This window comes from Photinus pyralis, unplaced genomic scaffold, assembly GCF_008802855.1.
Source record: "Photinus pyralis isolate 1611_PpyrPB1 unplaced genomic scaffold, Ppyr1.3 Ppyr1.4_LG3a, whole genome shotgun sequence".
In the NCBI taxonomy this organism is placed as follows: domain Eukaryota; kingdom Metazoa; phylum Arthropoda; class Insecta; order Coleoptera; family Lampyridae; genus Photinus; species Photinus pyralis.
The window spans coordinates 2,021,427-2,049,386 of NW_022170509.1; the positions used below are offsets into that span (position 1 = coordinate 2,021,427).

The 27,960-nt window shown below is 35.8% G+C and overlaps 2 protein-coding genes across 4 annotated transcripts; one reads left to right on the forward strand and one right to left on the reverse strand.

The window, feature by feature from the left end:
• The first annotated feature begins 1,809 nt into the window (after positions 1-1,809).
• On the forward strand, positions 1,810-17,641 carry LOC116166179 (G1/S-specific cyclin-E). Of its 2 annotated transcripts, none has more exons than XM_031481043.1 (6): positions 1,810-1,943; positions 2,717-2,752; positions 10,007-10,553; positions 10,601-10,865; positions 10,914-11,128; positions 16,053-17,641. In XM_031481043.1, the coding sequence occupies exons 2-6, from the start codon at positions 2,718-2,720 to the stop codon at positions 16,479-16,481; spliced, it is 1,491 nt and encodes a 496-aa protein (XP_031336903.1). In that variant the 5' UTR covers positions 1,810-1,943; position 2,717; the 3' UTR covers positions 16,482-17,641. The 2 variants fall into 2 exon arrangements, with proteins under 2 accessions (XP_031336903.1, XP_031336902.1); XM_031481042.1 differs by lacking the exon at positions 1,810-1,943 and adding an exon at positions 2,074-2,560.
• A 1,785-nt stretch (positions 17,642-19,426) lies between these two features.
• On the reverse strand, positions 19,427-27,595 carry LOC116165561 (UPF0518 protein AGAP011705). 2 transcript variants are annotated; one of them, XM_031480109.1, is made up of 6 exons: positions 27,275-27,595; positions 27,031-27,221; positions 25,304-25,555; positions 24,293-25,257; positions 21,127-21,500; positions 19,427-21,081 (listed from the first exon to the last, which is right to left on the reverse strand). In XM_031480109.1, exons 1-6 carry the CDS (start codon positions 27,425-27,427, stop codon positions 20,635-20,637), a joined length of 2,382 nt encoding a protein of 793 aa, XP_031335969.1. In that variant the 5' UTR covers positions 27,428-27,595; the 3' UTR covers positions 19,427-20,634. The 2 variants fall into 2 exon arrangements, with proteins under 2 accessions (XP_031335969.1, XP_031335970.1); XM_031480110.1 differs by having other exon boundaries at positions 21,127-21,497; positions 27,275-27,594.
• Positions 27,596-27,960: the final 365 nt, after the last annotated feature.

Consider the following 27,960-nt stretch of genomic DNA (forward strand, 5'->3'; position numbering starts at 1 on the left):
CACATTCTATAAGAAAAATTTGTTTCCGGGTCGATCTGAGACAATTTTTTTTGAGGGCCTCAAAAAAAGGCAGTAACCTTCCTTTCTTACCAAAAATCGACTGCACCAAAATTTCTCGGGAAAACACTTTTTCTTATTAATTTTGGTGCATAGAATCCAAAACAATTCATACTTTTTCGATCAGCCTTCTCAATAAAAAATTATAGACTAGAAACCAATTTCGAAAGAAAATTCAAAGAGCTGTAACTTTAGAACCAGTAGCCCAATCTTGGAATTGTTTGAAATTATTGATTCTACAGGTCACATTCTATAAGAAAAATTTTTTCCGGGTCGATCTGAGACAATTTTTTTTGAGGGCCTCAAAAAAGGCAGTGTACAACCTTCTTTTTTTACCAAAAATCAACGCATTAAAATTTCCCGGGAAAACACTTTTTCTTACCAATTTTGGTGCGTAGAATCCAAAACAATTCGTACTTTTTCGATCAGACTTCTCAATCAAAAGTTATAGACTAGAAAAGAAACCAATTTCGAAAGAAAATTCAAAGGGCTGTAACTTTTGAACTAGTAGCCCAATCTTGGAACTGTTTGAAATTATGGATTCTACAGGCCACATTCCATAAGAAAATTTTTTTCCGGGTCAATCTGAGACAATTTTTTTTTCGGGGCTCAAAAAAAGGCAGTGTATAACCTTCCTTTTTTACCAAAAATCGACTACACCAAAATTTCTCGGGAAAACACTTTTTCTTTTTAATTTTGGTGCGTAGAATCCAAATCAATTCGTACTTTTTCGATCAGACTTCTCAATCAAAAGTTATAGACTAGAAACCAATTTCGAAAAAAAATTCAAAGTGCTGTAACTTTTGAACTAGTAGCCCAATCTTGGAACTGTTTGAAATTATGGATTCTACAGGCCACATTCTATAAGAAAATTTTTTTTCCGGGTCGATCTGACACAATTTTTTTTGAGGGCCTCAAAGGCAGTGTGTAAAAATAGACTGCACCAAAATTTCTCGGGAAAACACTTTTTCTTATTAATTTTGGTGCGTAGAATCCAAAACAATTCGTACTTTTTCGATCAGACTTCTCAATCAAAAGTTATAGACTAGAAACCAATTTCGAAAGAAAATTCAAAGGGCTGTAACTTTTGAACTAGTAGCCCAATCTTGGAGCTGTTTGAAATTGTGGATTCTACAAGCCACATTCTATAAGAAAAATTTTTTCCGGGTCGATCTGAGACAATTTTTACCTATAACTTTTTTAGTAATAAACGCAGAAAAAATGTCTGCCTTGGTAAGCCTCGATATGGTGTCAACCAAACCAACCAAATAGCGAAAAAAGTAGAACAATAGCTTTTAAGATAAAGATCTAGTAGCGACACAGCTGTAGGGCCGTCGCTGACAGACGGATGGACAAAGTGACCACAGTAGCGCATTTTTTTAATTTTTTGTGGAAATGCGCTAGAAAGACAGGAAGTTGAGAGACAAATTATTGAACCGGAACCTTGAAAAAATAATTCTACCAAAGTAGATGTGAAATATTACGTATAGTGTAATAGGTACTTGTCGGGAGCCGTTTACTAAACTTATAATCACTAGCACTTCTCTTTGATTTTCGGCCTGGGTCGATTAGAAATGCCATATATCGTGCCACCCCCCATGGGTACGTTTACTTAATAAAACATTTTAGTAGGTTTTGGAAAAGCGCGAAAACCTTCATATGTCCCTGATGGCGCCCCTCAGCGTAATTTTCCCTAGTGCGCCCCTGTTTCATAGTTTGGACGCATGCGCCGACACTTCGTTTTCAATTTTTCATTCAACAAGTTCGTGAGTTTAAAGAGCTTTAAAGTTCTTCGTTGTGTCTCCATTTAACGCCGTGTTTAAGAATGATAAAGTATTTTAACTGATCATTTTCTTTTAGTTTTGTTCATCGACAAATTTTGCAAGGTAAGTCTGCGCGAATACCTCCGATATTTTACGTATTTAACTCAAATTTGCGTGTCTACATTGTATGGTCCCAGTGGGGCCTTTTTTGAAAATCTACTGTAAAATAGGGATCGTGCAACTTTCGATTGTATTAAATAATGTTAATCTACCCCTAAACTGAAGCCGGGGCGCCGGTTTGACGAATAGTTACCCGTAATATTGCCGATTTTTTCACATAACCTTACAGTTTTCCCGGTCTTTTTGCGGTGTCGTGTGCAAGGAGTTTTCGCACCCTATTTTTGCAAAAATAATTCGAGTCTTTCTTTATGTTATCCAGTCCTTTTAGTCAAAATACGTAATTTGTTGTTGCACGAAAAGGCAGCTTTAGCTAGTGGTTAGTGTTCGTCTGCATTTCGGATGGTAACAATAAACTTCTCGCCATTGAAAAGAATTGTTTATTTACGTAAAGGTATGAGTCTTTTTATTTCCAAAGGTGTAAATTTACGTAACATATCATGAAATATGAAGCGATTGGTGTCATCTTGTCTGGCGAGAAGGAATGTAACCAATAATTTGCAGTTTTGGCGCCAAGTAACGTTTTTTTTAACGTCCCTGCTTTGGTTCATAAATTTTCGAAGGTGAGTTGTAGATTACGCGAAAGGCTTTGTACTATTGTTGTTATTGACACGTCTCACCAAAAAATGCGAAAACAAAGGTAAAACCTTTCTTGATCAAGTGGCATTTAATTTTTAAAAAAGTTTTTATTATCGACTAAAGTATTTTTCTTTGCACAGAATGGCAGAAGACGGCAGTTCGGGAGCTTCCACTAGGTAAGCCTTCTTTCGTTATTACATTCTTGCGTAGTGCCAAACACAAACTTATTTGCGTTTGATTAAAGGCCAAGTATATAGTTATATTTGTGTGACTACCATAATCGGAGATTTAATGGTCAGTGTCAATAATCGACATATGGTCCGATGAGCTGATAGATTAAGATGGATTTTACTGTAACTTCAAAGACATACACTAAATCTCCTTTCGTTCATAATTGTCTGTAACAAAATTGGTGTGAATGTACCTTTTAGGTCCGGTCTTCCGTGTTTCAGTTAAATAGATCTATTCATGGAAGTCATATAAATTTAAAGAAAAGATGAAAGACCTGGCCTAAGGTTGTGATTTGTTTTTACTTGTAGTCGAAACGTTTCTAACGAGATGTTACTGATTGGACCACTATCTATGTGCCTTTTATTTTTGTAGAGGCTTGTTCCTGCTAGCAGCTAAGCCTGTTTCATTTGGGACAAATTTTTTAATCATGTGTATGGATAGCAGGTTTGATTTGGATAAATTTCGACGAGGGGAGTTTACTTGTAGCAGCCTAAATAAAATGTAAAAATGAACTGAGGTTTCTTCTATTTAGAGGATCGTACCCAACAGTACCTGCAAGCGGTTTTTTTATGCGTTTATATTTTTTCTGGTTTCAACTTAACGGAATCTACGATTTGTTTTTATAGCACGACAATTGCATTGACACTCGACTGCGGTACTAGAAGTCCCTTGTTCGAATTCGGGTTCTTGCATTTCTGAATGTATAATGGTGGGTTGGTTTGGTAGAGTAGCTTTGGCTGAAACCCCGGCCACTTAAAAATAAATAAATAAATAACTTCATTAAGGTTGTGATTAACAGCAGTCTATGACTACTGACACCTCGCCTGTGTAAAGTCATTTATTATGCTTGTCCAGGGAGCCATGTTACCAAGGCTTTGGGGAGTTCTTCCGGAAAAAAGGGGGTACATTTTTATGTTTTATGTGTGATGACCGATAACATTTTACTTCAATTCAGTGTTTTATGGATTTCTTGTTTTTGTGACAAAGCAAGAAAAAGCTAAAACACCTTAAGAGGCTTCTATACCAGCGCAAAAACCCTATTTAAAAGTGTTTCGCGCCGTGTCTGTTTATTCTTAAACGAAATATAATATTGCTAAAATTCAGTGACTTATGATGTTTATAAAGGTGAGATCTAGGATTGTATCGAATTGTATTTTAAATAGTAACTTTAAATCATAAGATACAGAGCGATAAAGAATTGCTATTTTAGACAATAGTCAAAGGGTCGTAGATCTTAAACAAAAAAAAATAGTAGCAAAACAAATTCGATACAATCCTAGCTTTAACCTTCCTTTAGCAAAATCCATTCACAGTAACTGAAAAAAGTTTATTATGTACCAGTAAACAGACACGGCCCGGGACGCTGCAACTGTAAAATTCTAGCAAAATTTTATTAGGAAAGTGCTGCCACGTCTTGTGGAATTCGAACTTAAGTTACATGTTACCGCCCATTTGATAAAAGGAGGAGTTCATTCTTATCTTTCCAACATAATTTTAAATCTACCGGAGTTAGTTAGCAAAATAATTTTCTTTGAGTTTTAACTAGAACCCTTTAGGAAAGTAGGCACTGTAGAAGCTTACTAATACGTACAACAATGGAAGTACGACATCTCCTATCTCTGTGAATAGACGCTATAATGCAACAAAATATTATCCCTGATTATCCGTCTGTCTGTCCGTTCATTTGTCTGTCTACGCACAGTAAAGCCTTGCTCTTAGATCACCTATCGATTGCAGGTTGTCGCTGTACCGTTGCTTAGGCTGCGTTTAGTTGTGCGAAGTACCAAAACCATTTATGAAATTAAAGTTTTGGGTGCTACCTCGATCAATTTTGTGAAATATTGCCATTTCCGAAGTGACAGGTTACACAATCATTTTACTTGCGAATCGGTCGAGCCGCAGTGGTAAAAAAATCTACTCAATTGAAAACAAATTGACTAAAATGAAATTAAAAAAATATAATTTGGCTTGTAAGAAAAGATTTTCTTCAGTCACAGACATTGTACATAGATACATTTAAATTTAAACCATTTCCTAAATTTGTTGGCTCACACAATTGGAAAATTAAAACATTAAAAAATCTAAGTGCAATACCTACCTAAATTTCTTTAAAACAGTAGTTCTGAATTTCTGATCAACAGAGAGCGGATAGTTAGGCAAGAAAACTCTTTAAAAAAGCAGACAAAAAAGCAACAAAAAAGTCAAAAAAACCAAAGAAAAGGCAAAATAAAAATTAAATTAAATTTACCAACTACTTAGGAAGAAGGAATTTACTTCGAAAAATAAAGATTAAAGATAAAAAAATTTATTAAGGCAAGAAAAAATTTCTTTAAAAAGGCATGAACGATTAAAAATATTAAAAAAGACAAAGTAAAAATTACATTTTGTATTTATAGCTTTTGAAATTTCTCGTCTCCCAAATGTTGCCCAAGGTAAAAACCCCTTTAATTCTTATAGTAGTGTTTTATTTTAGGATGTTTTGTATCTATATAGTGCCAATTCCTCTCTTCTTCCTTTTGTGGGTTTTCGATTGATGTTCAAATGTTCACAAATTATTGCAATTCATACATTGCTTTGCAAAAAAGTAAGCTATGTACTTAATTTCCAATCTTCCTACAAATGCTCATAAAAGCAGAAGGTTTTACAGGTACTATAAGATAAGTCAGTTACAATTTGGCCGATGTACCGTGTGTCCTATTTTGGTTGAGACTGCAGTGTGTATCTGAGCTGTTTTCTGTTGCGGTTTTCGCGACCATGTGCCACTTTTTGTGAAACTTTTAATATCACAAATCAGAATCAACCTAGCTACGTTTGTGTCTGAGATACAGGGTGAAAAGTATAATTTTTTGAGATGTTATCATAAATCTTACCATGTAAGATAGAAAAAAGGAAAAACTGTCAAGTTTAGATATTTTTACGTTGAATCTAGTGGCGTAGTAAAAAAATGTGTGAAGCATCGTTTCTGAGATTTGACCCAAAGTTCATATTTTTTAAATGCAGAACTCTTGTATATCTTAACGTTAATCGTGTTTCATTCTTTTTTCTGATTACATTGATGTATCACAATCTACATTTTTTTAAATTTTAGCTATTAACCAAAAATAAAAACCTTATTTTTTACGGTTTTTAAATGGTAGACCATGGATTCACGGAGATTTATCCTAAGGTCTTAAGGTCAATTTTTTTCAGTCTTTTTCCTGATTACATTTATGTATCACAACCTATACTTTTTTATATGATTATATATTATATTAGATATTTTTCAAAATTTTGAAATGACACGCTTCTACCGCTAGCGATTTTTATCGATTGATGCAATAAACAAAACAAAATCTCCCTAAATCCTACCTACCATTTAAAAACCGTAAAAAATAAGGCTAAAATTAAAAAAAATATAGGTTGTAAATGTAATCAAAAAAAAAGAACGAAAAACAAATCCTATTAAGATATACAGGCTGTTGCATTCAAAAAATGCCAACTTTGGGACAAATCTCAGAAACTGTGTCCCAAAAATTTGCTGTGGCTAACACAGATACCACCCGCACACCTGTACATGTGCGATTCTGCCTTTTTTGGATTTGGATCCAGTCGGTTCAGCCGTTTAGCCGGAAACGAGGCCGGAAATGAGAATTTGACACACTTGCGCATGCGGGATTCTGTCCAAAAGATTTTCAGTTCTTCCTTTTATGTTTATGAATAGGTGTACGGCAGACATATCAAACTCATTTATCATCAAGGGCCATTATAAAGTTTCCACTTATAGCTGCGGACATCATAAAAAGTCCACATAAAAAAATTTTGATTTTTTATTATTAACAAAAAAGTATACAAAATAATACAAAAAACGAAAAAATGCAAATATGTAATCATAAAATCATTAATACGCACTCAAGAAAATGTACCGTGTGTCCTATGTTGGTTAAGACTGCAGTATATTTCAGCTGCTTTTAAAGATAAGAGACTTGTGGTTTTCGCGACCCTGTGCCACTTTTTTGTGAAACAATACCACAAACAGAATCGATCCAACTACGTTTGTTTCTGAGGTCTGAGATATAGGGTGAATATGAAAAACTGGACTTTTTGTGATGTTGTCATATCTGGCTACCCATGTAAGATAGAAAAAAAGTAAAAACTGCCTATCTTAGGTATTTTTACGTAGAAACCAGTGACGTAGTAAAAAAAATTTTGACAACAGTTTCTGAGATTTGGCCCAAATGTGATATTTTTTAAATGCAACACCTTGTATTGTATGTTAACATCAATTTTGTTGCATTCTTTTTCGAGATTACATTAATGTATCATTCTATATTTATTTACCATTTTTCAAAATTGTAAAATGTCGTGTACCGTCAGCCATTTTTGTTGATTGGCATCGACTGCTGTAGTTACAATGGAGACAATAAACAAAACAAAATCTCCATTTATTTATTTATTATTTCCTACTATTTAAAGAAGTAAAAAATAAGGTTTCAACGCTAGAATTAAAAAAAAAATAAGTTGTGATACATCAATGTAATCAGGAAAAGGAATGATAAGAACTTGACGTTAAGATATACATAGTGTTGCCTTTACCCAATACCAACTTTGAGTCAAATCTCAGAAACTTTTCGTTTTCACCTCGTATCTCAGAATCTAACGCAGCTAGATTGGCTTTGTTTGTGGTATTATGCGTTTCACAAAACCGCAAGTCTATCTTTAAAAACAGCTGAGATACACTGCAGTCTCAACCAAAATAGGACACACGGTAGGTACAATTAAATTTTATAATTTACAAAAATCGTGATGGGCCGCAGGTTTCAGAGCGGGGGGCCGCATGTGGCCCGCGGCCCGCGTATTTGACGTGCCTGGTGTACCAAATTTGGTTCCAATCGGTTCAGGCGTTTCGCCGGAAATGAGCGTACAGACGGACATAATCAAGATTTTGTTTGAATCGGATTCCTGGTGCTTCAAAACGTGTATTTTCGTCAAAAGTGGGGTATCATTTTTTACCCCAATGCCCTTACACGTGCGAGTGGTAAAAACAGCAATCAGTTTGGTCAGTATTACGATTTACGAAAGTTACGTAAGTAACAAACTAATTAATTGTTTAGGTATCCACCTGACGTGCCGACACGACACCCCTTCACTACCGAGGAAAATTAGTCTTAGTACTCCTAGATCAGTTTGCCATTTTTGCATACGGATTTTGTTACCTCTTTCATATGTGGCCTCAGCTCACCTTTTCTTTTCTACAGTCACCCATTGTTCTATAGTCAAGGAAAATGCGTCTCCGTGAATAGGTATACTAGAGTCTAGACCGATTAATTGGCGTTGATTGACGGATTTCAATCGATGCTGATTATAGCAACAACATCTATTTTAGGTGTTGTTTCATGTTTGAGTTGTTGATTATAATAGTGAATCTGAATATTGTGTGCGCGGAACGGAAAGGGAAAGATGCGTACCTACATACGAAAATGTACGGAGGGAAACGATATTGCGAATTGTAGTACCGCCTCCTCGGTACTCTAAATCTACACCCCGCAGGCCCCTGAGAAACTAAGCGACTGGTATAGAAGCCTCTTAATGAAAGTCGAATAATATGTTATGCCCATTCTTGGATACGTCGTGCGCGAATTTGCCGCCTGGGTGCAAGTCGGCGTATCCTAGCCACTAGATTTCATCATTTTGAGGCACTTAAAAGACCCAAGCCCAGGAGGAAACAGTTACTCTCTGTAAAGCCGGCTACAGACACACAAATATCCCTTGAGATATGTACGCGCGGTCAAAAATTCAAGCAGCGACTAAATACTAAATCACTGTCGGCCACTGTTCAAGCAACTAAAAATTATGTTGATATTCAAAAATAAAGCCAAATTTAGACCAATCATGCAAACCGGATATAGTCATAATCCTAGCATTCCAGGACACATCACAACACTATTTGAGGGTTCCCCCAGGTACATGGCAATCGGGCCCTCCGCATCTCCAAGCGAGAACAACAATATTATTAAGATCAGATCCCTCATAGGCTATTTGTTAAAGACTTTTAAGCTCCTAAGTTATAAAGTGGGTTGACAGGTGGTCTGAATCACCCTGTATCTTCCTCAAGAATTTTTTTGTTTTCCCAGACTTCTTGCTTTACATTTTTCTCATTTTTTATACGAAAGTAGTATCTCCTTAATGATTTTTTTCTCTTGGATTGAAATTTTCTAATATTTCCTGGGTAATTTCCCCAAAAACTTCATTGTTTCCCCTAGAGGTCTTTTTTTTTCTGTGAGATGCATTATATATTAAATTGTCCCATTTTCTCCACAATTCAGATCATATCAGCTTTTCTCCTAAACTCCATCACATTGACAGAAATTTCCCATTTGACATAGTTTTTCCAAAATTTATTTCTCTGGAATTCATTTTTTCCCAAAATGTACTCTAACGTGTTGTATGTTGGAACCTTAAAATTTGGCAAACTCGATTCTTTTATAAACATTCTCTAGTTTACAATGAATGAATTTTACTCTGAAATAAAAATTTGCATTACGTTCTTTATTCTAGTGAAAGTAGATTGTCTGGGAATCGATTTTTTGAATTTCGACTTTGGCTTTTTATTGATCTCTAATAGAACTGGCGTCTCTGGCATGCTTCGACGGTGCCTTTTTTAATTTTCAGATTATCGCACGGAGACTTCACACAGGCGCTGGGAGTTTGGCCGAATACAGTCGAAAATTTTCCGCATTTGGGTTTTACAGATTTTTTTTTATTTTTGACCTTATTGAATTTTTGGAATTTATTTAAATTTTACGAATTTTTTATAGTGATTCGACTTGGGTAGGTTCCTGTCCCTCCATATTAAAGAGAAAAAATCCATCTGAATCAATTTCGTTGGAAAAACGACCAAAACTGTTAACTTCACACCCAAGGTAAGAATTTAACGCATTTTCGGCAACCAAATTATGTCAAAATCCATTATTTATGGACTAATTCGATTGAACTCGATCGTTCGATACTCAAGGTATGATGCACACACTTTTTTCCCCTAAGAGATCAAATCATGATTGTGAATTTTTTTTAAAATTTTTCATTGTTCTAGTACTTAATCCCTTCTGAAAATTTTGAATTTATGGCTGGTCTTTAGGTATAAAGTTAATGAATTGAATTTAGGTGTTTGGCACTAGTTTGTCTAGTAACATTTGTTCTTGGTAATCATACTTTTTAAGTAGTAAGGTGCAGCCGTCTTCATCAAAACGAAATTTTGACCAAAACACCCCACATTCAGAAAAACACTCTATTTATCCTACCGGCAGGAAGCGAAGTAGAATGAGTGAGTCTGGCGATTCATGGACGCCAAGCGAGATAAGAGCGACGCCTTTGCCGCTTCTGAGATGGGCGGATAGTAAAGATGTTTGGCAAATGATGGTGTATCGAGAGGAGGCAACGAAACATAACCGAATCTGTCGCCTATTCGAAGATCCCACCAATTTCCTACCTCGAATGAGAGCAATATTAATTGACTGGATAATGGAGGTGTGCGAGGCATATCACTTGACGAGAACAACATTTTACTTAGCGGTAGATTACATTGACCGTTACTTAACGGTTAATCCAGCAGTGCCCAAGAATCAGTTACAGCTGATAGGGATTACTGCACTGTTTATCGCTGCTAAGTTCGAGGAAATATATCCACCCAAGTTGAGTGAATTTTCGTACGTCTGTGATGGCGCTTGTTCGTGTGAAGACATAGTACAATGCGAAATATCGATCTTATCTGTAAGTACACGGGCGTAACTTTTTGCGATCTAATTTTTTTCTTGTAGGCATTGGAGTGGGATCTCAATTTTATGACGCCCACTGGATGGCTCAATCTGTACATGCAGATCCACTGTTTGAATGAGAATACGGGAAAGGATCCAAATTTTAACTTTATGTTTCCGCAATATTCGCCGTTTGCGTTTGTTCGCGCGTCAAATTTATTGGACCTGTTTACCTTAGATCCGAACTACCTGCTGTTCAGTTATAGCGTCATCGCCGCAGCGGCAGTCTACTTTATTTATGGAAGAACAGTGGCGCTCAAAGTTTCAGGTGTGTCCCTAAACTGTAAATGTAACATTAAAACAGAAATGTAATTAGGCTACCAGTGGAAGCACATAAAGTGTTGTGTGCATTTCTTGAGTGTTCACTACAAAGTGTTGGCTGATCTTCAGGACCCCAGGCTCGAATCCGTCGTGCATTACTCTGTGGATAGTCGACAGCTGGCTCTATTAGAGGCGCTACAAGCGGCAGTTCCGAATTTAACGGCGGACGGATACACCATCCAATCCCATTTGGTCACCATGACCAATTTCGTAAGTACCCAAAATCATGCCCTGAAACTAAATAAAAAATATAATGCTGAATTCGAAATTAATTTAGGCAAGCCACTGTACTGCAGATGGCGCCTTGAAAGAAATATCAATTTCTCAGATATGCTCTGCACAGGGTGCCCAAACGTAAAAAAATGTGCTTTGTAGACCTGCGGCACTGCAACTAGTAAAAAACGCGATCATAATTATGGTTTTTTTTACTCTACTAAGCCAGCAGTCTGTTGGTTCAAAAAAATGTGGCCTGCTTCTAGCTCAAAACGTAAAAAATAGTTTCTTTACTCAAAAAGGAATTGTTTTTATTTGTACTTTAATTTGAAGATCAAACAGGGCTCTTCTATAGTATTTTAATTGTGTGATTTTTTACTCTGTTAAAGAAATTTTCTTTTAAAAATCTATGGAGTCTAATGTCGTTTTGTTTTCTTCGACTTTCTAATAACACTCTTAACAAATATTGAGTATAATTTCTTGATAATTGATTGTCTTCCAGAAATGTTGTTGACTCGCATTTTTGATGTCAATCAAATATTAATAGTAATATTTTGTATTGCACTGTTTATCAAAAATTGCTACCAATTTTTACAATTGAATATAGCGTACTGAATGTCTAAATACTATACAATTTATGCTCACGGCTTTGATGTTTTAAAATTTCAATTGGGATTCATTTTCGAATTAAAAAAGGTAATTTTTATACCAAAATCAGATTTCTGAATTTTGGATTCATCGCCTTTTGGAAAGTTCATACCAAAATTCTTGAAAAAGTGATATTATTTCTCCGTTCATTTGTCTGGGATGAATGTGTACCAACTGAAGATTTTTCTGTTTAAAGCCCCTCCCCCCACTGATTAAGTTGATTTTGAGATCTAAAAACGGTAATGGGAGGTAGTGACCACTGATTTGCGTCTAACTTTGTATAGATTAATACCTGAAATCTGTGTACGTACGCCAGTTTCGTTGAGGAACCCTTTCTTTAAAGAAAAATCAAACCTACAGTTTCTGATCAAACCCAGGGGGTAACATCTTCCCGCAATACTGCCACAAATTGTCTGCAATCGCTTGCAATCCCTCAGATTGCTGTGGCAATATCCCTCACAGTCCCACAATCGCGTTTGCAATCTCACAATCGCCTAAAACAATCCCGCAATCAGATTCGCAATCCCGCAATCGTTGTGACAATCACATTGGCAACCCTCACCTGTTTTTAGGTACAATCACACGCCACGCGGGGTTAGGCAAAAAAGTTATTGGACCTAACTTTATTTTTTTAAATGGAAAGCCCTGTACTATACTAAACCCCTAGCGGCACAGCACCTCAGAGTAACCCTACGCATCATTGGATTTGAGTCATTTTCAATTGCCTTGTTACATGTGGTGTCTATATTAACTGTGCAAGGGGTTATTGGATTTGACCCATTTGCAATAGGCTTATTACTTGTGGCATGAACCAAATCGGTCCAAGCGTTTGGCAGTTATGGTGTTCACGGACAGACAGACGGACACCATCAAGTTCCCTATAAAGCTTACATCGCTTTCCTCTGCCGCTTAATAATCTACAAAAATAGCATATTCACTTTTAAAAAATATAATACACTAAGGATGATTCAAAAAGAGCTCAAAAAAGATTTAAAAAAAAGGTCAAACGATTTGATAAAAAATTTTTTGAATCTTTAGGTTTTTTAAATCTTTTGAATCTATTGAAATCATTATGGAATTTTTGTAGTGTTATATTTTGGAAAATAGATTCTTAATATGTTAGTTTTTGATTAAAATATTTCAATTTAAAAATGGACATACGAAATTTAAAAAATTGTAAATCTCTGAACCTATATTTATTAAAGGAGATGTAGAGAGATTTTTCTTACAAGTTTCTTTATAAGACTGTTGAAGAATCTGCTGTTTTAAAATAAGTGTACGGGATCAGGTAAAAAAGTTATAGGACCAAACGTCATTTTTTTTAGTGGAATGCTCTGTATGTTTCATTCGGAAAAGAGCATATTAAATTCACTTTCTAGAAATATAACACTAAAGAAATTTAAAAAGTGCAATATTAGATTTTTCAAAAAATTAAAAAATTTCAAAATGTTTAATTTTTTGTTGTTTTTTAATATTTGAACCTTTCTTAAATGTTTTAATTCTTGTTTAATAATTTTGAATTTTTTGTTTTTCCTATCTATTGCGATTGCGTTATATATTAAAAAAGAAAATGTTAATGTGCTATCTTTTTAAATTAAAACATACAGGGTGTTCTATCTAAAAATGAGGTTAGTCCAGTAACTTTTTTGCGGACATCGTATATGTAACCTATTTTGAAAACGACAGATTATCCAGAAAGTAATTTTGTAATAAACATTTTTTCGTGTTTCTTTTCATTCTGATATTGACAATTTTTGATTTTCCCTTGTATCTCTTTAAGCGAGCGAATGTTTTCAAATTTTGATTGTGCCATTTTTTAACATTGACCCAAATGCCACTTAGTTTGTCTTTCAGTATCTGTGATTTGAGTGGGCCACCCCCCTATTAGATTTATCGGATTGTATAGAACTTGTTCCACTGTAATACTCTTCTTTTTTGCACAATTCCACAAAAATAAAAAAATTTACTATTGTGGCACTTTGCCCGTCCGCCCCTAGTTTTTCTACTTTTTTCCCTATTTGGTTCGTTATGCTGTCAAGGTTTGCACCAAGGAAGGAATTTTTTCTGTGCCGCTTGCGAAAAAAGTTATGGTAAAAAACCCATTTTTTTGAGATTGTATTGTCTGTCTGTATGCCCGTCTGTCAGTGTATCTGTCTGTCTGTTTGTCCGTCCGTGTGCACGATAGCTTTTGTATTTGCGCAATCCATTTTTTATTTGTTAAATACCTAAATGAAACTTTTTATGTAGGTTGTAGATGTAGATGGCGACTCGACTAAAGTAAAACTAGTGCCGAGTCAAAAAATATGTTGGGCTCATGTGCAATCGGATTTTTTTTTATTTAATAGTTATAATAATAATAATAATAATTGTACTTTATTGACTGAATATATGTAGAATACAAAAAAAAGACGTGTATATATAATGTGTAAGTAAACAATCTCATCCAAAAAGATCAATTCGCCTAAATGCAGAAGGGTCTGCATCAAGCGTTCTACCATTGACCTTGACAAACGAAAAAAAAAAAAAAAAAAAAAATCAATACACTCAAAAGTAAAGGAAAGATAAAGAAACAAGAACAAAAAAAAAAGAAACTGTTGACAGTAATTAACAAGAGCGCGAAGTTCAGTTTCGCGCATTGAGACTGAAGGTATTTTGACGAGGCGAAGCCGAGTCAAAATATCAGTCAAATGCGCGAAATAACTTCGCGCAAGCGTTATATACAATATTTTTTCTACAACTGAACCGATTGTTAATTAAATTTGCTGTTTAAGTTCAACTTTGTCACGTGCGCGAAATACTTTTTTTCACTGTTGATGATTTCGCGCACGTTGTCAATAGCAACGTTACTTATTAATTAACCGTTTAAAAATCTAGTACTTCGCGTTTCGAAATCCGTCAGAAAATGACAGGTTTTTTTGACAGTTGTAGAAAAAATGAAATTTTCTATTTATCACTCTCAAATGAATACTTATGTAAATTGGCTTGTTTGAACATATTGGTGAAAATAAAATCGTTCCCAACTTTACATTCTTCATGATTTAAAATATTGATGTAATTCCTGCAAAAAATACAAAATAAAATGAAATTCTTGATACGTGAAGTGCGAAAGATGTTCTGTGTGCACTACGAAAGCAGTCATTTTGGAAATTATTGTTGTTTTTAACTTTTATTTTGGTGATTATTAAATGTGATTTATTTTTGAGTTTATCATTATATTTTTATATTATTTATGTATATTTAAGTTTTATACTGTTCGTTCTTCTTTTACAGCTTAAATTCTTATTCTATGTCTTTTTTGTTCTATAGCCTACATTTTTGCACTTTGTTTTATATTTCAACTTTAATTTGGTAGCCTTCTGTAATTTCTTCTCTCATGTTTATTTCTACTTTTAGGCATTTCAATAGATTTTAATCATTTTGTTTTCAACTGTGATTAGTGGTTTATTTATTATTAGTGTTACATGCAAAATGTATTTGTTGTATTGTGCTTATTCTTCCATAGGTATAGCAACACCTGACTGTGGTACGTGGCAGTTGGTCCAGGGTGCAAGGTAACATTTTGGTAGTTGGCCCGTAGTGCGAGGTCATATTTAGGTCAGTTTCCGTTGAACACATTTAAAGCAGTTAATGACCCATAGCAATGTCCTTTGGCATGCGTCTATTACCTTGAACTTGGCGCATGCGCAGATTTCAAGGTCAAAGTGGCCTGAAACTGATATTGCAATACCCCTTCGTGTGCAAATTCCACGTTTACCTAATTTTTGTTTATTCATTTTATTGCCTATTAAAAAAACAATTAGAAAGGAGACAATTATTTGTAATCAATCTCGCACCCTGGATAAATTACTAAAATATGACCCCGCACTTCTAACTGCTGAAATATGATTTCGCACTCCTGGCCAACTCCCAAAATTAGGCGGAGAATTTTCCACAGTCGGGGGTCGCTATACCTACTTTCTTCCTATACAATTTTTACCTTCAATTCACTACGCATTGTCACCAAATTTCCCTCTTTCTCCCCCCCCCCCCCCCCAACTTGTAAACGCTTTGTAAACTAATTTAATTATGTTAATGTATATTGTAAGTATTAAAGATTTTATTCTTCCTTAGGAATCACCATCTTGCACGCTGCATGGTTTTTACCCTCTTTTTACCTGCTTTTCCCTGTTCATCTTTTTTTTAGTAGCCCCTTTTGTTTTTGTTTTTTTTACTGAAACTTGCGTCAGTGTAGAATGATGTGATTATGATAAAAACATTATTTTTATTATTTCAGGAGGATTCTGTTGTCTTTAGAGTGCAGCTCATGGGCTTCTCCATTCGGAAATTTTACGTTCCCGTCCCTGCGTCTCCGAACGAGGAAGGCGGTACGTCTCCCGGCAGAGACGATTCAATCGAAGACGAAGTACCAACCGACGACGAAGATTTGAATCCGGATGAACCTGAGGCGAATCCGGATGAAAATGAGGCTGGCAATCAGGAACAAGTCAAAATTGAGAGTGAGCAAACGAACGATGGCGATCAAGAACAGCAGCCTACACGGTTGGCACTTATGTTTGAGGTTAAAAATATAGCGCTTCCGAATCAAGAGGACAGTTGCGAAGAGTATTTTACTGACGATAAAAAATACAATTTTGACGAGTTGTTATATGAAATATATTTATATACAAAGAGGCAAATAGCCAAAGCCGATAGTGTGAGTTAAGGGGGCAGTTTTTAATTTAGTGAGTATTTTATAAATTTACTCATTTGTGTAAGTGTACAAATGTAGGTATTTATGTTATTTTATTAGTGTTCAAAATCAATTGTAAATATTAAGATCCTTAAGGCTGCTAAAGGCGTAATTTGCATTATTTAACATGCTTGTTTAACCACAAACATGTTAAATTAACCCAAATTGTGAGCCTATACCACCTGCAACACAAGGTCTTAGGATACTTTTTCTTTTACCAATGGACTGATATTTCGCAATGTACAAAAAACTTAAGGGTCTTCTAGTGATCACCTCCCTTAAATTTATTTCATCAGTACAGTAGAAAGGGAGCATTTAATGTGATCACTCGTCGCTCATGAGTTAGGGTTAGGGTTCCTGCGACGATTTTTTAATTTGTTTCGTCATTTGTTTAGTCTACTTAAGTTCTATTGTGAAACAATAGGTGTTAGTTTCGTTTCTAAACAAATTTAGTCTTCTCTTAAGACTGGCCATATTGCATAAGGTTATTTATTGAGTAGTTGGGGTCAAGTAGTCAATATAAAATCAATGAAGGTGCTCCATTCTCAGACAAACTTAACCACCTAGAGCTTTCTGATAAGTGCCTTGTTTTCCGATAGATAGGAATCGTCTGTCAATACGCTTTTAATTCGTGTCTTTCCCCTCAGGGCTATACTTATGACAGTATTTTTGGGACACTATTTTAAAAAATAGGTTATGTAATTTCACAAACTGAAATTGACTGTTGCAATAAACTGTTGTAGATGTTTTCAGTAGTCGTCCCTCTATAAAAGAACGGCTCTTCAAATAAGAGTTTTTTATTTTTGAACAGTTACAATGAAAAATATATATAAGTATTAAAGCTCTAAATTAAAAAATATTTGATGCTGTGATTAGTATTAAGGTTAAATTAATATATTGAAGGTATTAATCTTATCGCAAAGTTAATACATATCTCATTACATTTAGATTTCTGTAAGTGTTCAATTTTCTTTTAAAATAAATATTTGTAGTCACCACCTGTGATTTCTTTACTGTTTAGTGGCTATACTTTAAGTTATTGTGTTTTTGAATTGTCTATTTGTACTTTTCATATTCATATTTGGATGTTACACTGGTATAATATTATGGAACTAATAAAGTGTTGACATTCATTTTGTTTTTTAACACATGCATATGGATTGATATACAACAAAATAAAGAAATTCGTGATTAAATATTTAGAAATATGGCATGCCGTGTGCTGTCAGGATGCGCGATTGTGTTACAATTGATACAAAAGTTTGTGATGATCGATTATTTGCGTCGGAATGCGTGTAATTTCTAGTTTTAAAAATTAATGCGATATAATAATAATAATAATGTTTATTGAGCATGAAGTACAACAGCAAAAAACATTTAAAAAAAACATAATCATAATTAATAAACATATACAGGCAATATTTATTGAGACCTCAAATCTCTGTGCCCTCACTGAATGTCATAGTTTAATGTTGATTGTAGTTAAAAATAGAAATTCAAAATCTGCGTTTTTAATTTACAACCCTTATTGTCCTGATGAAAACCTGTCGAAAAGGTGGTCTCTTAAGTCGACAGTATTTGACCGACAATACCAATTCCCATTTTGCGCCTATTTAGTGACATATTGCAAAGACGCTTTTGAATTTTCTATCCCGCACGCGGTGCTATCCGATAAGCCCATGCAATCTCTTTCAAGCCACGTCAACTATTCAAATGCGTCAAGTATCACCGAAACTATTCATTTTTGTTATAAACATATACAAAATTTGAAAAACGAAAATATACTCGTACGTCCAAATGACAATTTTTTTCCTTCAGTTTTAGGTGAGGTTTATATGGACTTTTTAACAATTTCGAGTTTGTAAGTGGCTGTTGAACCTTTTATAACAGGTTTGCAACGTCCAAGATTTCGATGATTGTTTGTACAACTTGTAGTTTTTTGAGGTGCAAATAAGAAAAATGGTTTCTGGGCAGCTGCTATTCGGTATGTATTTGAATGTTCATCCATGAAAAGTTCCAACAATTGTGTAATGCGCATGTGCTGCCTTGCTTCAAGCCACGAAGTCTTAATGTGTTCGATTCGAAACTTTTCGAGCGCATTTCTTTTAATCATTTTTGAGGGTAAATCGCGAGTAAAACGAATGTTCTAACCCCCGCCCGTCAATGTACCACATCGTCGATGCGAGGTAGTCATCATTTACGAGATATCGTAAAGGGGTCAGTTTAAACAACTCTTAAATCGGAGTACGCAAATTTGTTAGTGATAAGTGGTGAGTAAATGAATAGGAAAGTTTTAACTTGATAATACGTAGCATTTTCGAGATACGATAAGGGAACGAGGGTTGTCTACCCCATAGACGACAGTGCGGGGGATTATTCTTGTGGTTGTTGAGCTTGTCATGGTTTTGGAGGTAAAGATATAAAACTTGTTGGAGTTTTTGCGATTATTGGGGTGCTTGTACAACGCTTATGGTACCTTAGTCGACTTAAATTTTTTGTTCTTGAATTTTTAAGATGATCGAGAGTTTTAAAGTTTGTAAATCTCTCAGATTTCTCTTCAATGTTTATAAGTTTGTGGTACCACTATAGTAGGTACAAGGCTCCGAGAGACCAGCTGTGTATTTATAAAAACAAAGCTGACTGAGGCGACTTTAGCCAAAATTAGGTTACTTGTTTAACTTCATGAAATTTAATTTTTGGTAAGGCAATAATAGTAATGCTTGCTTAATTACGAGTAGTTCTGCCGTATATACGCTGATCCATTTTGTTATTATTATTCAGAGAGTGGTAATGAGTCAATTAGCCAACTAATCACAAAGGAAGTTGTAAATGTTTCGTTTATCAAGACTAACTATTGTTCTTAATAATTTTTATTTTTTTTTAAATTCATTTGGACGCTGTAAATAAGTGTAAAAATGTAATAAAAATACAATTTATTATTATTACTAAAAACATAAGTAATGGATGTGATATATTTAAGATATTGTTTACAATAACTCAATACAAACACTAAAAACCATGAAAGCTAATTTTTAAAGAGAGTTAGTATAAAAGAAGTAAAAAGTATATTAATGCTCGACGATATGTATAAAATATTTTTACGGCAGACAGTGGGTACATATTACTTGACAGTTATTAAAATATACATACATATTTTATACTTTCGTTACTTAAAACCTATGGTAAATTTTGTACCTGACGGAATAAACATTAGTATAACATAAATATTCACAAAGGAAATTGCATAACTATAAATACAACATAAATAAAAAATTTGATAATTTTACTAAAGTCATCACAGATATTATTTATATACAATTCTTGGCTAAAACACTCCTAACATTCAAAACAAATATATAAAACAACTGCATCACAAAAAAATCTTAATTGTTAGCTAAAGTAGCTACAAGAAATAAAAGAAATGAAAAAAAGAAACCAATTCCATTAAAACTGTAAAAACTCGCTTTTGCATTTATAGTAATTGACTAAATGGACAATACCGTTTATTTTATTGAGATTGTGTAGTGCAAACTGACGTTTGCTATAGTTAGTGGTTTATCCGAACTTGGTGACAGGTACCGACATTACCGCAATTAATGTAAATGCACGTTCTATTATCACAAGAACACTTGAGCCCATTTACTTTCGGCTCATGCAAAGGTTGCCTTTGTATAAACAAAAAAAAATGAATGAGTGTGTAACGAAAAATACACATACGTTTAGCAATGCAGTGATACACAGTACCGTTTACGAGCCGGCGTAGGACTATAGATTCTACTTGTAATGGAAGAGCGTAAATAACAAATGAGAATAACACGACTACTTGAGCCGATTTCACGCAATGTACTTACACTCAGATTGTCTATGTTCCACTCTATACTAATGAGGTATATCGTTTTGATAATAAAAACGGGATTCAAATTAATTTGCATCAGTTAAATTAAGACATCCTATGTATTACTATGACATTGTTTTATTAGAGTAGGCCTAATCAGTACATCGCATGGAATTGGCTCTAATATCAATAAAATACGGTTAACTGGTCTTTTTTTTAGTAAAAGGACCCACTTTCCAGAACTCGAGGTTAAGATATTCGATAGAATTGAATAAAACAATATGGAAATAATCATTTAAATAATGCGCTTAATTGGGCAATCGTATGCTCTTGAGCTAACGCGGCAAGTTCCTTCACCCACTCGTCTAAGACAACGGCGCACAGCGCGACCTGTTGGGGTTCGTTAAATTTTAGTTGGGTGTATGCGGTATCTTCAGATGGCGACACTAGCTGTATGCTCGTCTCAGTATGGCTCACTCGTCTGGTAAACATATTCGAAAAGGATGATAAAGGTGAGGTAAAACTGCGGCGCTTAGGTCCGTTCCTCTGGAAAGGCTCAAACGTGTCGGCAGTCGTTGTCGTGGCCGCCAAGTTTTTCGATTCCAGAGCGCTTCGTCGTGCATTAACTAATCGAGTTTCGCGTTCCTGTAGGAAAGATCTCGCCTGCTTTATCAATGATTTGCTATCAGTCTGCCGGTTCATGTATTCGTCTATCTTCTGTTTCGTTGCTCCAATAATCTAGAAAATGGTAGTGAATTTACGTACGCACGTACAGTGACTTACCTGGAATAAGGACGGCACATCTGGCTGGAGAACTAAGCTATGATCTAACAAGTATGTTCGAAGCAACGGTTGCGAGTACACTGCCAACCTCGAAATTAGACCCGTTAGATGGAGATTAACGTACAAAGTATTAGATATCATTGTATTCAATTTGTCTAATACGACCGTTATGAAGGGACCCGCCGTACTGGACGTGCACAGTTGGTCTCCATTTTCGTTCAAATGCTCATTTAAATTGCACTGTTTATTGCTCGCTGTTTCATTTTGAGATATTTGCCACGAGGGAAGATCTTCTATTGCGTCGTCCAGCTTAATTTTCAAACTTTCATAGCCACTACTCTCTCCTAACGACGGTAGGCTGTTTGGACTCTCTACTGAAACCAAAACAGGTATAAATTTTCTCAAATTAACAATTACAATTAATTGAAAACTATGTTATACATTCTGTCGGGCGCTGAGACAGCGCATGGTTCCTTTCTTTAACATTCTAGAATGAATGTAATGTAACTAATATTTTTTTTCATTAAATATTTCTGAAACGTTTTACGCACTATTTCAGTGGCGAAACTAAGTATCCTAGGCGGGTAACTGCTAGACTCCATGGCTTTTACCCATAAAGTTTGATATGTGAGCTACCCAATTCCAGTAAATCTGGTTGAACAGATGCCATATCATTCAAATGCTTCATGGAGTAGAGAAATTCAAAAGAATTCTCGACGATCGCTCATTAAACATGATATAGGGAACTATATAAGAGTAGCGCAAACTACCGGTATGTTAACTCCTGAGGCGTACAGTAGGTGACATTGGACAACTCTTTGATTCCAGGCTATTTTGCATCAATCACTTTGGAGGGTCTTCAACAGTCACACTTCTACCCAGCACTTTGAATTTCAAGTGGAGATTTAAAGTGCAGGAAAATAGTGAAAGTAACTTTCTGGTTAAAGGTCAAATTGCCAATGTCGATACAGGAGTTTCGAGAAATCGAATTCGACCATGACTTGGTTTTGTGCGCTTGTCGGGAGTTGAAGCACAACTGATTTTTCTTGGCAATTTGCCAACATTCCCTTGTGGACGGACAGTTCACCAAACCTCTTGCAGGCTGGCAGAAAGTGATCTTCCTTGCAGATTGGGCATACTATGCAGATGGTGTGATACCCTTCTGTCCAACGATTTTCCGTCTGGCCTCAGTTGTTGGTGGGTGGACTGGGTTTGTACATCCATGTTGTTAATTGTGCAGTCTATCGGCAATAGTGTCATGGTCCCTCTGGAGTCTGGATTCATTTTTGGTATGTTGCAGATGTTGCTTAGTTTAGATAACAGTATAGTCGCTTATTCTGTTAGCAGCTTCCATGTGTCCTTGTAGTTGGCTTCACATACCAGTAGTTGTTGGCCTCTCCTCTTTGGTTTGTCTTCAAATGTTGCATTTTTTCCACGTCAGTTAATCTCTTATTTGAGTGCACCATTTTGTGGAACGGGTCAGGGAAGCTGGTCCATGTCGCGTAGTCCTCAAATTGTGGGATCTGTATCCGTGGGATAGAAACCCTTTTGTATTCCTTTTCCTCTCGTCAAGACTAATCCAGATCCTTGCGTCAGACCTTTGATAGATTGTCGAGAGTGTTGTGCCAAATTGAGACATGCCTCAATTCTCGACCATTGTGTGCCGTACAAGAGGAAGCAGAGGAAGGAAGACCACTTCAGATGAGAGGCAGGGTAGGAAAGGTATTTCTTGGAATCCTCGCCTTCCAGGTATCGTGGCGAATGGGCGTTTCCATTGCTGTCCCATTGGACATTAAAACCGTTGCCCCTTGGTGTAGTAATCCTGTCCTGGCTTTTGTTGCAGGTCCATGATCTACGAGTGACGTTGGTTGAACGTTGCGAGTTCGAACCGACCGTGGTCAACTTTTCCATCTCCATATTTGCTATTTTGGGCACTTGAACTGGAACACTTGTGGTAAAGCGGCACCCGTTCGGTGAAGGACTCAAAGGACCAAATGTAGCATCCGGCTCGAAGGACGAAACGTAGCGCTTACTGGGACCGGAACACAAACGTAGCATGGTACTAGTTCATTTAATGGCTCGAAGGACCAAATGTGGCGTTAGGGTTGTAAGACCTAATGTACACCAAGTGAGTTGTAAATCCTAATGCTCGCCCAAGCAAACTTACAAGTAGGCCTAGGACTTTGAAATTTTGCATGTTTACTCAGTTTGGAATAAAGATAAATCTAATACCAGTTGCTAAATTTGGTTTTGCGCATGCGCAATGCCAACTTCCTTATTTACTGAAGCATTTAATACATAGGCACTTGGAATACAAGCAAATCTAACACCAGTTTTAAAATTTGGTTTTGCGCATGCGCAATGGCAACTTTATTATTTACAAAAGCAGTTAAATGAAATATCATATGTAGGCACTTTGAATGAAACTAAAACTAATACCGGTTTCAAAATTATTGTTTACGCATGCTGTATGTTTTATTTATGAAGGTATTCGATAAAATTTCTAATGTAGACAATGCGCAATGCTATTTACGAAAGCATTTAAAAGTGTTGCATGAAGAGAATGGGACAGCATTAACTATTAAGAGGAAAATACGCTCGTCATTTATGTTTGCATAAGGACTTTTTAACTTGTCTTAATAATTGTGCATATCTCATCCCCAAAGAGCACTTTACTGGTATGCCAATAACGTTTTTGGAAAATTGCACCCTTGATTTTTGCAACTAAAATTAGTTTCTAACCAAACAGGACTGATCCCCAGAAGCTCTAAATTCAATATGGAAATTTTTTGCCTTTCACAAGGGATTGTATATCAGAGCGGGTATTTGTCAATACCCTATTTTGTAGGTGTGAACACTGCCGTTAAATTCAAATTTTCTGAAGTATCCTTAAATTATGCTATAAATGCAAATTATACATTATTTGGCCATTAGGTTTTACCAAAAGAGTAATATGTCAGCTACTCTCTTCAAATAATTGCATTTTGTAGGTGCTAATAAGAATGGAGCGACGATACTGCCTTTTATAGGTATACTTTCGAAACGACACCTGGATTGTGCAGCCGAAATATATATGAACTTACATCCCTCATAATAGCCGTCTGTATGTGTGCACCACCTTCTCTTTATGGTAATTTTCTCTCTTTACAATTAAAATAATACACACCTGACAAATTGGTATCTTGTGTTACAGTGGAATCGCATCCGGTGTAAGAATTGCTCCAATGGGAACAGGCCAGTTGACAAGCGGCGATTTTATTTCTAGCGTCGCATAAATAGGCATGGTAATTTCCGTATAAACTCTGTTGGCTTCCATAGTGATTCCAATGAATATTTCGTGTATCCACTTTGGGAGATAGCCCCGCTGGATCGCAACAAGAAGGCGCTAAATGTAAGAATTTTTCGAAGCTATGGCAGTGCGGATCGAGAGGTAATAATTTTTGCCTTTGCGACAACATCAAATGAAGACACGGTTGCAAGTATTGAAACACCAATTCCAGCATTAAATCTTCGCAATTAATCTCTACCATGGTTTCAAAGAGAGCGATTGTAACTAGACACAAATCATCCTCGGCAGAAATTCGTTGTATTAATATATGCAGGAGCCTATGTCCATCGTATTGTTGCTGTATTAGGAATTGCAGCAGGGGATACAGCAGCCCCGGATGCGTTACAGTACGTAAAATCAATTCTAAATACGTAGTAGCAGCCACTTTTTCGCCAACGCTTGCTTGAAGTAAGGCTGGTCCCAAAACGGGAATTAAAAACCCCCTATACAAAAATTCCTGAAGTTGCCTTCGAATATGTGGGTGGGCAACTTGCGCTACGGCATTTGCAAATTCCAGTGAAGTAACAAACGTCGATAAATCCTTAATATCATTAACATCGTCGGGTGTCAATCGATGCCAGTCAGGTGCAACTACATCCTGCAGCACATGCGGCAAAATTGAATACAACGCACTAAGGCCGGTGGCGAGTAGTACGCAAAGATTGGAATGCTCCAATATGTAGGCGGCTACATTTTTATTTTTCTTCGACAATGACATACACAGCAGCAAAGCATCTCTGGCTTGCATTCCGACCGAATCTTCTCGATGAACGAAGGAAATTAATAACGAGAAGATTATGAATCTGAAAGTGCGAATTTAGCGCAATCAAATTTATTCACGATACTTACTTCGATTTGTTTTGCTCCTTCGAAAAAAACAAGTCCAATAGATCGACATTCTGCATCAAAAGGACGCAGAGTTGGTAAAGCAGGCTGACCAACTGCTTTTCGATTTCCTTCGAGAACACCTCATCTTGGCAAGATTGAAGAAGTTTCAACAAAGGTCGTAGGAAGGGTTCGTGCACCAAAAGCAAGTGCCTCGATTGGGTGAGTAGCATTTCATACAGCTTTAATTGCTCCATTCGAACAGCATTCGTATACCTAAAAATGTATACTTAATACGTGTCACTCGACTCTTAATAACTAAATTTAGTAGGGCCACACATGACACTTGGTTCTAGAAATCTTGATTTGGTTCTCGCCAAATCAAAATAATTGTAGTACACTAGTACACCAATTAAAGTCATTTATATTGGCTTACTTTAGCTAGAACCGGTGCCGTTTCATGAATTATCTCTCTTGTTATATGCAACCCCATAGTGGGGGAAGGTGGGAGTGGCCTAACCAAGTATGGGCACTTTCTGATTTTTCAATAGCGAGTTTTTTTATGTTTAACGCCATGGTTTCAATTTTCAAGAAGGTGATAGAACAGCTTTCTAACTTAAAACAAAAATCGCGCTTTTGGAAGAGTGTCTTCAAAATAGTAGGTGTGGGGAAAGAACGAAAGTTTATTATGAAGAATAAGACTAATCAATAAAAAGGAAATGTTTCTATTTGAAACAATTAAGTTAAACATGGGCTCCTACGTTTATATAAATCACTTTTAGATATCCCCGCTACTTTCCACAATAATCGATTGTCTCAAGATAAATGGGACACACTGTATATAAAATAATTAAGTGACATTCAAATATAAAGTTACGAAACTGGTAGTCGCAAAGTGTACCGCAACTCACAACAGAAATGACCACTATACCCCAATTTGTCTGGTTATGCAGGTACAGTTAAACCCCCTGAAACTGATATCTTTTCTAGGCAAAGATGCTTGCTTCACCTGTATTGTATATAATCCGCTATTTATTATCGTTCTGGTCCGAATTCCATGTTTTTGTTATACTCAGACAAAACTGAAATTTACCCTTTATTAAATTAATAATTCTAATCGATCCGTTTTTTTGTAAAAACCTCGGGCGCCACGATGTTGGTACTTCCCGCACTAATAATAAATCTTTATGAAATGTATTTACAAATGGAAATATAACAAAGAGAAAAAGAAACTATTGCAACGTAGTTGGTCTCGTACTCGTACATTTATTAATAAATTAATAAAAAACAAAAATCATAGAAGACTATCTCGAAGACTATGTTTAAGCACACAATATGAATTCAAAAGGTAATCTCAAGATGAAAAGTATTTCTTGAAATGCTATAAGAAACACGAATATTTTAACCTTTAAACAATAATTTAATATATTGCAATAGTTATCTTGGTGGAAATCATTTTCTACAAAAACCTCTGTGGTAGATATGGGTTTGATTGAAGTGTCGAATCTACCAGTGTGGTAGTTTGACATTTTTCTCATGACTTGAATTTTTGAACGCCCGTATAACCTTGTCCATTAGTTGATAATAGGTTAGCCTTGGGCCTTATTTATGCAAAACCTAAAAATAATTGATTCTGACAATACCGTATCAGGTAACTATAATTGTATATAACAAACACTCATTAGTGGCACATATTTTGTTTGTTGCAAGTGGATATTTGAATATCTTTCAATAGTAAATGGAAGACTCACTTTCCCGTTCGTATACCCCATTCAAACAGTTTGTCTAAAATGTTCTCACTAATTAGATGTTCTAAGCACTGTGACGAATTAGAAACGGGTATTGTTATTTGGTCCACTTCTTTGGTATCCAATAGTAATAACGTAACCATTTGTTCAAGGTAATTGACAACCCCCAGTACGTCATCGTGCGTAGGCAATTGCTAAAAGAAATGCCGAATTAAGAATTGTTACACAACTGGTGAACTGCTTATACTTGACTCCTTTGGATAATTTTAAAAGCTTGCGACCAGTGCTCTTTAAAGCTGTCATAGCACGCAGTTCGATCACATTCTGCAGTGGTGTTCAGTAGACTTCTAGGTGGTTGTCGGGTTAGACTTCGAAATGAGTTGTTGCGTAACCAATCCATTATTTATTTACTACTTTATATACTATTTTACAAATCATATTAACGCCAGTGACGATCTGTACCAAATAAACATTACTTATAATAATAGTTAAAATTATATAGGCAAAACAAATATTTAAAATTTGACATTTCTAAATTTTGACAGACAACACCTCATCAGCAAAAAATGTACGAAGTTAGTAATAAGTGACCTCCGACGTCGCTATAGCCATAGACGTATCATATGTCATGACTATGGCCCCATCCTTCGAAACTGGTTAGTACGTTGGATGCTCCCCAGAGGGCGTGCCAGTCGCACTTTGCATATTGAAATGATCAACCTCCGTTCATTACGTTCAACAGCTATAAATAAAACGTTCGTACCGGTAGGAGGTCCAGTAAAATAAATTAACAATCGACTGTAATTTCATTGGTTTTCCGACTAGGAACCTGGTGTCCATGTCTTTGAAGGTACTCTATCATGGTACGGATGACCCTCCAATTCAGTCCATCTTTGCCGCAGCAACTTGGGGATATCGGATTTCTTAGGAGGC